Source organism: Carassius carassius, chromosome 11 (assembly GCF_963082965.1).
Source record: "Carassius carassius chromosome 11, fCarCar2.1, whole genome shotgun sequence".
NCBI lineage: Eukaryota > Metazoa > Chordata > Actinopteri > Cypriniformes > Cyprinidae > Carassius > Carassius carassius.
Window position 1 is genome coordinate 14,572,798 of NC_081765.1, and position 15,136 is coordinate 14,587,933.

The following is a 15,136-nucleotide window of genomic DNA, read 5'->3' on the forward strand; positions in this document are numbered from 1 at the left end:
AATTTCCTGTCATGCAGACATCAATGTGTCAGACTGCCCAGCAGGAAGCCAAGCATGCCAAAGGAGCTCACAGGAACCTGGGCTTTCACCTCACCTTTACATCCACAATAACTCACACATCACTTTAAAGAAACCTTTAGGGAAATTTTAAAGTAATTTAAATAAAAGATCATATAGAAAATATTAATTGCTTAAATAATTCACCCCAAAAAATTAAAATTCTGTCATCATTTACTCACCCTCATGTAGTTTCAAACCTGTATGACTCACTGTCTTCTGTGGAACACAAAACAAGGAAATTCGAAAACTTTTTCCACGCAAATTCTAAGAATTGAAACTGATGCTTTCAAGATGTAAAAGGACAAATTGACTCAATGATACATGTGCTCTATGAAGTGGAATCTTCTCAGTAAATAACCACGTATAGTTTGTTATGGTAATTTTGTGTACTTAAGCTTGAAAGCCTCACTCTCCATGGGTACTAATTGCACCCAAAATAACAAGATCAATTCCTTTCTTTGTGTTCCATGGAATAAATAAAGTCACACAAGCTTGTAGGTTGATCCCCTAAAAGACTTAAGCGATGCACCAGCAGCAATAAAGAATAAATTGTGATGATGTTGGTAATAATGTTAATGGGTAAGGGAACTCATAATGGCAATGTTAACAATCGATTTAAAAATGTTTTTTGATGCTTTCAATATATCCCAAGTACATGACATTTTATATTGCATTGTTTTCCTGTCTGTATAATTTGAGCAATCTTACATTTAAAAATGCATCATAAACACAAAAGCACAATCCTGTTTGTAACAAGGGAACCTCAGGCTGGAATGTGTTAGTGTACCTACAAGCAAGTCTCCGGTGGGCTGCACTGATTCGCATGCAGCCAGAGGGCAGGGAGCAGGCCTGCGGGGGAAAGCAGAGTATGTTTTCCTCCCAGGGTTGTCTCACAGCCATTAACTCCTGCCAAGTCCTCACATTGATTCTTACTAAGGGGCTCTGCTCCACACCAGGTTAGACAACAGTTACAAACACAACTTGAAATGAAGATGGAATCATTCTCATGCATTCAAACATTGAAGTAAATTTTATGGCATGTATGGTCAAAGTTACAAATAATGTCAACAACTTATACATGTACACATACACCCACACTTACATGCATGAAATTAAAATTGAAGGTGAGGAATAATCACATCTCCTGCTGTTCTGACAGGGATGTAGAGAGACCAAAGCTCGACACTGGGTAGACAAGAGTGTGTTTCCATGCCAATGAACTCTATGGAGATCGTCTTGCTCAGAAACAAAATAGTTGCTGGAATGAGGTACACTGCTGTTCTGCTTCATAAGACATCTCACTGAATGTAGGAAACGCTAAGTGCTCCAGCTAGCTCAAAATTATAGATGTAAAATCATAAATTATTATAACCTATAAACAATCAATGAAGCTTCCAAAATCTTTCTAACATCTGGTTTAATTACTTGTTTTGATAATTATGGTTACTAGATAGTTAAACCATAATTATTCATAGTTATACCAATATGTTGGTTCTTTATGGGCACCAGCACATGTCCGTTAAACATGCTCCGTGTGTAGATCAGGTTTTGCTAACACTGTGAGGAGCATATGTCTCCACAAGGACAGTAAAACCCAGCCAGTGATCCCCAAGAGGAGAAAAGCTTGAAAAACATACTTAATATCATCTTAATAAAAATCCAAAAAGGTTTGTGTGAGGTTTAAGTTTAGTGTTAGAAGAGAGATTATTATGATTATGATTCTAAAACCAAAAGTGAATGTCAGAGAGGAGGTCTTCCTTTTAGGAGTGACATTGTTCAGTCCATGGATTGAAGTCCAGAGAGACTAGATTTAATGAGCTCCGATTTTTGCTCTAATGACCCTTTCTCTACCTCACCAATCCACTCCAACCCACCCCACCACCAAAAATGTCCCTCTTCATATTCGTCTATTGTAATCACTTTCTCTGGTATGGAGGATATGAACAACTTCTTCCTTATGCACTCCAGGCCATTAGAAGGCATGCACACACACTCCAATCATCTCAATTACTTTTATGACAGACAGAAGTTTTTCTGTTCACCTTGGTGAATTTTCTTCATCTGCTGCCCCTCTTTTTTGTGGCATCCCCCAAAGGTTAATGTTGGGCCCTGTTGTTTTCTTTGTATATGCAAATGACAAAGCTTTATTTCTATCATTACTTAATTGTCTGAGAGATTTCAAAATATGGCTGGATCAGAACTTTCTTTTTTGTCTTAATGTAAATAAGACTGAGATTGTTGTGTTTGGTCTTCCTGGGGATTTAAGTGCTTGTGTTTGTGCTTTTTCAGTGGCGGAACCTAATTTGTGGAATAATGTACCTGTAGACATAAGAACTGCTCAGACTGTTGGAATTTTAAGTCTTTACTTAAGACACACCTGTATTAATTGGATTTTATTTTAAGCTGAGCTGAGACATTGTGAAGATTTTACTGTATATGTCTTGTTTGTGTGAGCAGGTTTTTTTTTTCTCGGACATTGTTAAGCACTTTGGTCAACCATGATTGTTTTTAAATGTGCTATATAAATAAAATTGAACTGAACTGAACTTATGAGCAAAGAGAAGCCAGTATCTAGTGAAACACATACATTCACACATGACAGAAGAATGAGAGAAAGATCTAGTGAGGGTGAAAGTTGTGAAACTAGGCCCCAGTACAACATGGTGCATTATCAGTGCAATCTTTATTTCTGTAGTGACAATAAAGTGTGAGTTGTCAGCTGTGATTCTTAATAGCCCTTATGCTAATTTTTGAGGCTGGTGAGTGACTCAAGCATTCTGCCATGAGAAAATGTTACAAACCCAAACTTTAACAGGTGTCAGCGAAACTTATCTACAATTTAGTGCCATCAGAACAGTCGTGGTTGTTTCTTTCCCTTTGTCATGCAGTCAGGGAGCCTACATGGACCTTTCCTGCGACGGAAGCCATTTTTTGACTCACCAGGTTGCAGTACACTGATGCCCAGTGGGTTGGAGGTGCGGTTGGCCACCGTGCTCCAGGTGCCATCGTAATTCCTCCGATAAAGCAGGGCAGCACACTGGTATGTCCCGGCCTCCTTGCGTCCGGCACGAGTGATGCTGAGGCGGAAGTTGGTGTTAGTGGGCGTACGATCTACTGTGGTACGCGTGCCCAGGCCAAGCAACTGGTCGCCCCACTGCAGAGTGCCATCCCGCGTGAATGTCACCAAATCTCTGAACTCTCCGTCACCCTCTGCTGACTGGAACCGCCAAGTGACTGCAGCAGGAACATAGGGATTGTGCCGTGGCTTCACGATGCACTGCAGGTCAAACGAGTCACCAAACGTCACGCTAGGCATACGGGAGGAGGCCGACACGAAGAAGAAAGACTCTGAAGCAATATAACAAAAAAGAGAATACGTATAGTAATTAAAAATACATGCAACATCACAATGCATTAATATAGAATTCAGTTCATGTGCTGACAGACATATACATCAACTGATCCAATCAGAACTTAAGAGTCAGAACTATGCATTATATTATTTTTGTTTTTGAGGCTTTATCTTATTAGTTTTTTTTTTGTTTAACATAAGCATAATACAATTTGAAACTGTTTTGCACTCACATCAGACTCTTTTTTTATTATTATTATTATTGTTAAAAAAAACTAACAATGGCAATGTATAGTTAAATTGCAAATTTTCGTTGGCAGTCATTACTATGATACACACTCTATTTGGGCATAGTCCCACCCTTACCTCAATGTTTTACATATATATATATATATAAAATAATAAAAGATAAAAGTGTGTGCATTGTAACAACACTTGCACTTGTATGCCACTGCAGAATGACTGCAATATTGTTCAAGTACTTATTCTCTCCTGTGGATCCATCTTCTATTTTTGCTTGACAGTAAAAATTAAGTTCTGGTTAGCTGCTAGCGCTGCCCCCTCGGCTCAAGGCTGTCACACAAGTAAACATGATGAGGGAACTGCGGGTGACTTAATTGTGAATTCACAGCTGATACTGATGAGTATGTGAATCTGCTAATGGGCATATAGACAACAAAACTATTCCCTGGCGAGTTGCTACTGGCACCCTTCAGCAGCAATTTACATCTGCATTGCTCATACTATACAAGACCATGGGAAAATAAACTCATTACAAGGGAATGCCCCGGCTGTTTTGTCTTTCCATTTGCAAATTTCTGTCTGAGATTTCTGGAACTTGAATAGTTTTCCCAATGGAAGGGTAAAGGGTCATTTGGCTACTTCTGAGTGTTTGTGCTTGATACGGATGACAGCAGCTGGAGGGCATAAGAGCCAGAGACAACGAGATCCATTCCCAGCCTACCTGCCAGTGCCCTAATGATGCCACTCTGTTGGGCTGTAACAGAGGGCAGGTTAAAGCAACACCCACCGGGCATAAGCTTTGTCCAGATCTCAGTAGTGCAGTCATCTGGAGAGTTTCTGTGTCCTTCAATTATGCAAACTATCTATAAAAGGTACAGGGCAGTAAAGTTCGATGTTTACATGATCAAACTACTTTGTCTGCATGATAATGAGCCTCAAAGACTTCCCGGAGAAATCCCAGAGTTCAGGAATCCACTGGGCTGAGAAAGGCTAGCAGGACTTTGTTCTGTTTAAGTGGTATTTATACTTTCACCTGGCTCCGCTTCATGAGCCTCGGCTGACTGAGCGCACACCTTGCCAAATATACGAGGCTTTTATACTTGTCACGTTCGCCGAACAAGCACCTGAAAGAGTTTGAACTTCACATCAAACTGCTTCTGTTTTTACAGAAATGCAGGTACAGATGTGCATGTTTGGCTAGAATCGCCCTGAACTGATGCATCTTTGGATGTGGAGCTGTGCAGAAAGTTACAAAAAATGCAGTGCACACCGCCACAAGAAATGAGTTTGTGCGCACTCAAAGCAAACTTCCACCAAAACAGCAATGACGCCATATTTGCCGCATGCACCCAAGTGAACTTGCGGACGCATCAAGTATTCACACGGGGCATCAGCATTGATGTTTGACGGGGGGCATTTCTGAAGCTTCTTCTTCTTCTTTTGTGTTTATTGGTGGTTGCCAAACCAACTTCACGTGCATTTCAGCAACCTACTGAGATGGACTGTGAAGCCTCGATTAATTAATTCATTATATCATGTTGTTTCAGAAACTTGGTGCTGACGCTACACTCATAGTAACAACAGCCAATCACATTAGATTTCTGTTGTTGCATGAACATGATTAGCTAGTGTCTGCACCAGGATATCTGCATAAGGCGATCTGATTGGCTGACACCTGCGTTGGCGCATGAAAAGTTTTCAACTTTTGCAACGAGGAACAGCCCAATGCAACACGACGGACCCACAATTCATTTTGCCAATGCTTGACATTACACCATTCAAAATAAACAAGAGACGTAGTAAAGGCAGTGGCAGAGTTAATCTATTCTGCATTATTTTGATAAACTTTGGACAAGGTGACCTGTAGCATGCCAACTCAATCCTGCAGGCAGCAACGTCGGAAAGCAGCCAAAAGCAGATTACACACATCCTTGTTTATTGAGCACATGTAAACTAATCCTGCAAGCTAAAAAATCCACTCTTTTTAACATTTAATGAGCTCACTTTCGCTCAGATATTGAAAAAACTAAAATCTCAAAAATGGATTAACAGTGTTTCCTGCAAAGCTATCCAGCTGCTAAAACTATACAGTAGCTCTAAAAAAAAAAAAAAAGCTGTGAGCTTGAAGTCAGAATTGAATGTGATCACATAAAAAGACTGTGCCAAGGAAAAACATCTTTATATTGTGTTGTCTTAAATGCAATAATAATAATAGTAGAAAACATTAAGCATCACTATAGGTGATTCAATTCCAGAAACTCACAAACCCAAGAATTAATATCTGAATCAGTCTGAGGAATCCTTGACCAAATTAATCAATGAATAGATCACTAATGATCTAAGTCACTGACTTAACAGTACTTTTCAGTCACTGGGGTGGGTGATGACACAATTTTCTTTCGGATCTGATACCGAGTTTCATTAATGCTGGCATCACTCCTAACACTGATGCTTTTACTTCTATTAAAAAGAATGTTTTTGTGATTTCTGGCATTTAAATGGGTAATAATTATGGGCATTTAGTCAAAAACTTATTTGCCTATATTAAATGTCACATTTAGCTTGATTATTATTAAATGGACTGAAATAATTCTACATGAAGCTTCTCTTCTCTGTTTTCTTTTCCTCAGGTAAGTTTGGTTAAATGTACTTATGTTTAAATGAGCAAAAGGAGAAATGGTTTTCATTCAAAACAAACATTTGCAAACTATTTTCAGTTTAAAGCTTACAATACACATTTTTAAACTTGATACAATTTAAAAGGAAAGTTCACCCCTAAATGAATTTTTTTTAATTATCATTGTGTTTCTAAACCTGTATGATTCTAATTCTCTAACTTTCTTCTGAAGAATGTAAAAAGATATTTTGAGATTTTCCTACTTTTTTTTTATTTTTGTAGTCCATACACTGGAAATCAATGGCTTTACTTTCTTGTAAACACATGACCACAAATGGCTCTGTGTTTGACTGCAGACAGCAGGGAGCCATGATCAATGCCATTTTCTCCAGAGTGCAGGCCTGTAGGACACATGCTGAGAGTGATTCTTTATGGACACACTACCACCAAGGCTTTCACATACACAATCTTTCTCACATTCCAACATTTTTCCCACTGTTACTTTTTGTGACATAATGTATGGTTCTTAATATGTAATCAATGATCAGAGGAACTATCACGACACCGGAGGAAGTGGGTGGAAGAGCAGCATGAGTTGATGTCTGAGAGGAGTGAGTCCAGGCAGAGCCAGACCGCCACAGCTGTACTGTGTTTGATCATTCCAGACACACAGACATGCTCAGAAAAACACCCACCCTCACACACAGTGAGAATAAAGATTTCAAATTTCACAGACTGGCACAAGGAGAGATCTTCAGTCGGCCTCTGGATGCCTTTTTCATGTCAAGAATCAGCCCTATACAACTGTTTGTTACTTTGGTTGCTGACGTTTCTCCTCTTTGCCGTTTACATATATCTTACCTATATTTGTAATGTTTTTTTTTTTTTTTACATATGAGCAGCATTACTATTTATGTTAGATTTTTGGTTCATAATACGAAAACAAACCTTTTAAAAAAAAATTATAAAAACAATGGAAAGGAAATCTGTGAGACCCTATGAAGCCATTCAGGGCAAATCCCACAAGTCATCATGATGGACATAAACCTTTTTTTATTTAAGTCTTTTAAGCTCACCAAGGTGTCATATATACACGCATACATGCACGCACACACACACATATATATATATATATATATATATATATATAAAGCAGCACTGTTTTCAACCTTTATAATATTTCAGCATATCAGAATGATTTCTGAAGGATCATGTGACCCTGAAGACTAGAGTAATGGCTGATGGAAATTCAGCTTTGTATCACAGAAAAAATAAAAAATAAAAATAGAAAACCATTATTTTAAATTGTAATAACATTTCACAATATTAATTTTTTTCTGTATTTTTTTTTTATCAAATAAATGCAGCCTTGGTGAGCATAAGAAACTTCCTTAAAATGCTTTACAAATCTTACTGATCCCAGACTTTTGAATGGCAGTAATGTTTTTTTCTTTCTTGTTCATTGCTTTCATGTCTTTTATTTTGGAGTTTAGTCATGGTCCTTGTTCTGTCGTGTGTTTCCCTTGCCCTCATGTATTCATGCCATTAGTTCTCTTCTCTATGTCTTGTTTCCCATTGGATTGTTCAGGTCATGTGTCCCTCTTTGTTTGCTATAAGTAGCCAAGTCTTTGCCTTTGTTCTTTGTCGTGCATTGATGTATGTACTTTCTGTCGGTGAGTCTAGTCTGTTTAGTCTGTTCATGCCTCAAGTCTGTGAAGTCAAGTGAAGCCTGTTCAAGTCAAAACAAGTCTCTGTATGGTTTATGTTTGGATTTTGGATTTCACTCTGTTAAATAAAACTGCACTTGGGTTCTCACTTCGCTCACCTTCAGTGTACTCATTACAGCAGTTTACATTCACATGCATATGAATGGTAATCAATGGAGTGAGAAGTGTAGTATGACCACCCCAAACTTTCGAAAGGCAGTGGAAATTAAAATATTCGGCTGCCTTTAAAATTTTTGAAGAAAATATGGGTAGTCCAAAATCTTAAATACAGCTATATAGCACACTCTCTAACAGATGTACCATTAAACCTAAAAACTATTATTCATCTGCCATTCAATTTACATACTGGGAGCTCTAACTGCTTTCTTAGCAATCAAATAAGTAAATTGTGGCAGAATGAGTGTCTGGCCTTATCTATTGGTGTCATGTGTTAACACAGCCAAACAATTCTATGGCTACAAGGTGGCCTGAAGCTAAGTCAGCACCCAAACCACTGCCAGACAATAATGAGCATGTTAAGACTCTCTCAGCAGAATAACACCACAAACTGGGCCCTGATTCTCACCTGGTCCTGATCCTTCATCCATACACAGTCACCCAGAGTCAAGGCTGGAAAACACAACACTGCTATTTTTACTCCGGACTACCAACACACCTGTCACAGGGCAAGAGCAAAGGGCACAAACAGTCTCTATGCCCAGACGGACATAAAAGAGTGGCTATCACATGATCATCTGCACATCCTACTCAAACAAAGTGACTCCTGCAACACACCTGGAGAAGACTGCACTTGCAGAAAAAGCCAAAACAGCAGACATCAAGAGCGTCATGCTGCCACTCTTTGAGCTCCAAATCAAAAGCACAGCTGATGAAACACTTCAACGAAGCTGATCCTGACAGCAGAGGAAGTAAAATTGATCAATGTCATCACAGAGGAAGAGCATGGATATAAATAATGGAGATGAATAAATAAAAAAAGCCCTGTCTTTGTCATCTCATCAAAGCTTCAGTATGCAGGATGTGTGGAGACTATATTCTGGATGAGATTCCCAACCTTAAAGCTGCATTAGGGTTCCCAAATCTTTCCAATCCTTTGTTATTACCACAACAAGAACAAAATCAAAAGTGTGTTTCCATTTAAAAAAAAATAAAAAATAAAAGACAGAAGTCAAAGTTACCTTTAAGACAGAAACAGGCTTTCTCTTACAAAAAGCAAAATCCAATTTTATTTACATTTAATACAGAAATGTACATGACTTAAGATTTTCTTAATTTTTTCTTTAATAAACTTTTCCAAATTAAATGAATAATTTAAAATAAATTCCAATTAAAATTTGTCAAACATAATTATAAAAATGATCTTTCGCACATTCAGAATGGTTTAATTTATGTGCCTTATGGCACTAAATTACATTGCAAAAATATTAATGATTCAAAATAATTCACAGTGGCGTTTAGACTCTTTAGTTTACAATTTTCTCATAGGTGTTTGTACATCAGTGATTCAGTGTGCCAGGGCCAGTCTATCCTTGCTCTGTCCCAAACAGGCAGTTCACCAGAAACACACAGCTGGTTAAAACATAAATCGCTATGCAAAGAAAAAACTACGAATGGCTGATTTAGAGCTGTCTTGTCTCTACAAACTAAGCTGGAAGAGCAGAAAGTTGTTTAAGTATCAAAAAAAGTTACACACTTCGCCATCCAAACAGGAGACATATTGTATATTGAAGTGATCCAATATCTTGTCTAAAAACCACTCATTGTAACGCAACACATGCTACTTCACACAGTGTGTTTATTTAGAGCATCTGCCAGCTTGCTATCCACTCATGCTTTTCCTTTCTGCTGTCTGCAAGTGTGTGTGTGTGTGTGTCCTCATTACATACACAGTTAAAGAGCAGATTGGGAAGTCACGGCTATTGATCGTGATGGAAAGCTGACAGCAGTTCCACTGCTCTACATGTACATGATACTATGCAAGCACAAGCATGAGTGGACTATATTGACTACTGGACGGGATCCAGCTTTACAGTGCACATGCCACTTCAACACTCTACTCCCCTCGAGTGGGTCTATATTCCTGTCACACAAGTGTGAGTTTGTGTATGTGTGTGTATGTATGAAGCAGACATTTTATTATGTCATAAATATGAAGTGATGCTGACAGTAAAAATACACTGCATGAGTACAAAACACTATATATATGCAAATACAGTGTCAGAATTAACTTTCTATGAAGAAATAGTTGTCCCCTGATGTTGAACTTTTTTACTTTTTTTACTTTTATGAGGGAATATTTTATAAATACAAAATGCACAGTATCAAAATACAGTAAAGAAATATCAGTACAGTTGAAAATAACTGCTGATCAATTTAATGAAATACGCTGAAAAAATATCTTACTGACCCAAAAAGTTAAATGTATAATAAAAAAATCAATCATATGAGGAACACACCTAGAATATAATATAAAATATAAATAAGTTATATAACTTATTTATATTTGACTAGAATATATCTATCTAGAGCTGCTGATATAGTTCTAGCATCAAAAAAGTCTCAAACCCTCATTTTTCCCTCAGGCAATCCATCTAATGAACAACTAACTGAGCAATAAACGTGTAATACACAACACTATTTATACATTTATTTAACACATATACTTCTAATTTACATTTCCTTGCATTTGTACATAACCTACCTGTCACCAAAACTAATCCATCCGTCTATCTGTCTTTTTTCCCCAAACTTTAAATAAGAGATTTGTGGTTTATATAAATAAATAAGGCTCCAAATAATGTATGTGGTCTTACTTACCAACTGATTTTACCGTGACAGTCTTGCTGGCAGATTCGTCTCCAATTTGCTGCCAAATCCATTCAGGTGCAGTACCGCTCTGGGACCACTCTGTGGCGCTGCATCTGTACTGGCCCTCATCTGTGGGGAAGGCATTATACAGGAACAGGGTGAATGTGTCGGGTCGAACCCGCTCCACCCGGACCTGTCCAAAGCTGCTGCGCTCCCTAAAGGTGAGCCCAGGAGTGACTGTTCCCTCACGATCCACTGAAGCCACGGTTACAGTGGGACCCTCGCCCTCCTTATCTGTCCACTGCCATGCCACTGACAGGGGACCCACAGTGTTGCTAACAACGCAGGTCAACTGGACGGTCTCGCCCTCCATAATCTCTGAAGTGTTACTGGATAATGACACTGAGATGTTACTTCCTATGAGAGACAGACAAACAACAGAGGAAATGAGACATCAGTCTTTGGAAACATGACACTAGAGCAAGTTTATCATATTAATTAGAGTACATTTACATTATGTATGAATAAATTACTCATGACAAGCTGTATATAAAACAACTCCACAAATTCTCATTGGGTTAAAAACAAGGACACTATTTTCTCTGTACACATTAGGTGTATAAGAAAAATCCCTATCTGCCTGAATGAAGAAAACTGTTTATCATTCAGTAACATACATCAAATTAGCAATGCAATTGTATCATCAGCTTAGTTTCTTTAGTTGACAGGACAAGCTAATGCACATTCTGGAGCTATAAATTGAGGTCCTGCCATTACCAATAGGGCAACAGGCTCTTTTATAACTTAAAGGTCAGGCTTCCGTATGTACAGCAACCAATTTTAGCCTTTGAATCTCTCCCATTCATTTCTCTATGAATGGTTTTTTTCTTCAACTATATTGTCACTGGAGATGGATGCTGATAATGCCTGAGGCAAGAGCACAAAGTTCCAGGTCTCCACCAGGCTCCTTGAATATTGAAGGAGCTGCCTGTACTGGACGGTGTTTGGTGGATCTTAGTTAGCAATCTATAAGACCAGTGACTGGCCACTTTTTGTAAGTGACCTTTATTTCAGAAGTATTTTTTATTTCATTTTTCTCCACAGGCATTTAAAAACATTATTCATTAAAGAGTTTCAAGACATGAACCAAGCACCCATATGAATCACAATGTTACCACATTGGATTCAAAATTACAAAATGTAAATACCACAAAAAAAAAGTAATAAAAAGTACAATATAAATACGCTAAAGTCTGTACGATTTTTAAAATGTTATTGAAAGAACTCTTTTATGCCGCATTTACAGTACTTTATCAAAAACACAGTAAAATTATCTTCTCATTTCAATATATTTAAAATGTATTTTATTCCCGTGATGTCAAAAAGCGAAATACTGTTACTTCAGTCTCCAATCTCACATGATATTTCAGAAATAATTATAATGTTGATTTGGTTGTAAAAAAAAAAAAAAAAAAAAAAAAAAAAAAACACTTACAGACCCCAAACTTTTGATTGGTATTATATGACCTTTCATTAATAAAGTAACATGATATTTAATGCAAAACACAGAAGTTGACGGTACAGTAAGAAGTCATTGATTATGGTTTCTGGGAAGAAGTGTAATATAGGTCTATGGGTAGAGCAGTTCTTCAGTTTTAAGTATTCTTTTTAATTGAAACTGAAAGTTGCTTTTATAGAACATAGAATCATTTGACAACATTTCAGCTCATGTTAGGTCTGAGACTAGGCCTGTACATTATCAATAAAATCAATATGTGTATGGTATCTTTTCATTGCACTCTCCAGGAGACTAGGCCTCAGACTAGCAGGACTTCGGGAATAGATTTCTCAGTAAGAGGTCTAGAGCCTGAGAGATCATGTACTGTAAGCATGAGTGTAGATCAAAGCCTTCGCAGACATCTCCAGAGTTCTCGACAGGGATTTCACACCACCACATCCCTATAAAAAGAAGCATGTGATAAAACACAAATGGGACTTTAAAGAGACAAAGTTTGCGCCGTTCCCATGGGTCATCCAAGGCTCCCTTCAGAAAGAGGCTCTAGCAGAACTTCTTGAGAAAAAAAACACTACGACCAACCAGGCAACAAACACAAGAGGCTTTGATTTCACACATGATAAAAGCGAAACATCTGGGGATGAAACCTCTTCAATTTCTAATGTGCTCCTTTTCTCTGAGGAGATGAAATAAGAAGTTTACACAATGATCAGTTGGGGGATGGCTGTATCTTCTCCCAGTCCAGTCTCTCTATATGCAGATGATTTGGTTGTATATATTGTCTGAAAGACCTACTTAGATACTCAGTGAGGCCTTAAAAAGAAGACAGAGAGCAAGTATGTGGATGAAGAAGGGGGTGAACTCTGCACTGTCTCGAATCCAAACTGCTGCTATCAATCTACTGCTCTAATAACCCTGCAAATATTGCATAGGGTTTCCTGCGGGGGCAAAGACAAAAAAGACCAAAGCATGGTGTAATAAAGTGCCTCACTTACAAACCTTTCTAAGAGTTGTTTCCCTTTTACTAGCCATCTTAAAGGGATAGTTCAACCAAACATACTTTCACGTCGTTCCAAGCCTGAATTACTTTCTTTCCTCCACACAACACAAAAGATGATAATTTGCAGAATTTTTTAACTATTTGCTATTACAATATTAACTAGTTTTACCTATACAATGAAATTCAGGGGGTCTAAAACAACAAAGCAGGGGCAAAGCAGCCAGTAGGTGGGCTTTATGGAAATACATAACATGCAGATGTAGCTAAACCATGTAAACAACTGTAAGACTACAATATCATGGCATGTTGACGTAATGCATCTTTACTTGCTGGCCATTCTTCCAGACCCGCTAAAAGCAGATTCCCCTGAGGAGAAGAATAGTGTTGCACGGTGCACCGATACTTCAAAAGTATCGCGATTCTCGGAAATTAAAAACGTCACGGTTCCTAAATTTATTAGTATCGATACTTCAAAGAATGACTGCGTTCCAGATTTGAGACGTATTTCATGTTGGTGTGTGCAACGCACGCTTCCAGTGCCTCCCTACGGACGTCTGTGTTTTTTCTCCTCACACAAGCAGCAAAAAAGCACTACAGCGAGATGGCTGCATTCGTGGCTTTAATAAACTGATTTGGCTTTACTAAAATGTGTGCATAATCGCATTAAATAGTTTAAATAAGTTGTTCAGATGAATAAAGCACGAGGTTTTCTTGCATAATTAACATTTTAATTGTTTGGTCAGACAGTTCATATATAATATTAACATTAATCGGGGATTAAACGTGGAGTTACGTTCTGTATGCTAAATATGAAAACGAGCGTATCTGCATTAATGCTTGGCTCACTGACCCTGTATACTCATTTATTTCATTCACGAACAAGATGTATAAGTTCATTCAACTCGTTCACGAATGAGAAGATCTCTCGATCTCGTTCAGTGAAGGGCGTATGGGTTCACGACATTCAACAAATTACATGCTCCGTCACATCTTGAGTAACTCTTTGATAGGAGTTCACAGAGCTGTTCACGAGCTGCGCATGCGCTGCTAATAGCACGCTGCTGTGGAGGGAGGAACTTCAGTGGACAAGAAATATGAGTCTAGTACCAACGTATCTTCCGTGATGTCCCCGATGCGCGGGTCAGGGTGGGTAATTTTTTTTTACTTTATCTGCGGGCTGGGGCGGGCCAAATAATGTAATAAAAGTGGGATCCGCGGGTTGGAAAAAAACCTGAACCTCGCATCACTTTGCTGCATGTGCGAGCACAAGTGCTACTGTGGCTGCCGGTCCAAGACTGGTAGAAAAAGATGACACTCACTAAAGATGATGCTCATTAAAGCTCACTGGCTGAGTTTTCTCCTCTGAAAGAAAAGGTTGCACAACTGACAGAATAAGTTACAATATCTGAGATTTTGCTGCTAAATTTTCTTTTCTTTTTTTTTTTTTACTTGAATGCCATTGCTTAAATTTATATTACTTATCTTTTGACATTTAATCTTTTGAGTTCAGAAACATTGTTTAATATAATCGCTGTTCATATTTTTATTCAAAGTTCAGAATCAAGATACATTTATTAATCTTATGTTTCTTATGATAACTGAGATAATGCTGCTAAATTTATTCTTTCTTTACCTTGAATGTCATTGCTCTATTTTATTTTTTATATTTTGATATTTCACATTTTTTTCAAATGTTTAATATATCTGCTGTTCATATGTTCATTTATTAGTGTGTTATATGATTAGAATGTTGTCCCGGTTTTAAAATAAAGCACATCAATTATATTTTTAGAGTGTATTTTCCCTTTTCAGG

At 37.9% G+C, this 15,136-nt stretch overlaps 1 protein-coding gene across 1 annotated transcript in view; it reads right to left on the reverse strand.

The window, feature by feature from the left end:
• LOC132152815 (immunoglobulin superfamily member 3-like) overlaps nt 1-15,136 on the reverse strand; it is a 193,183-nt gene that overhangs the window by 23,721 nt on the left and 154,326 nt on the right. The window contains exons 5-6 of the mRNA XM_059561714.1: nt 10,817-11,224; nt 3,001-3,408 (exon numbers count right to left, since the gene is read on the reverse strand). Coding sequence (XP_059417697.1) covers nt 3,001-3,408; nt 10,817-11,224 — 816 coding nt within the window. The remainder of the gene's footprint in view (nt 1-3,000; nt 3,409-10,816; nt 11,225-15,136) is intronic.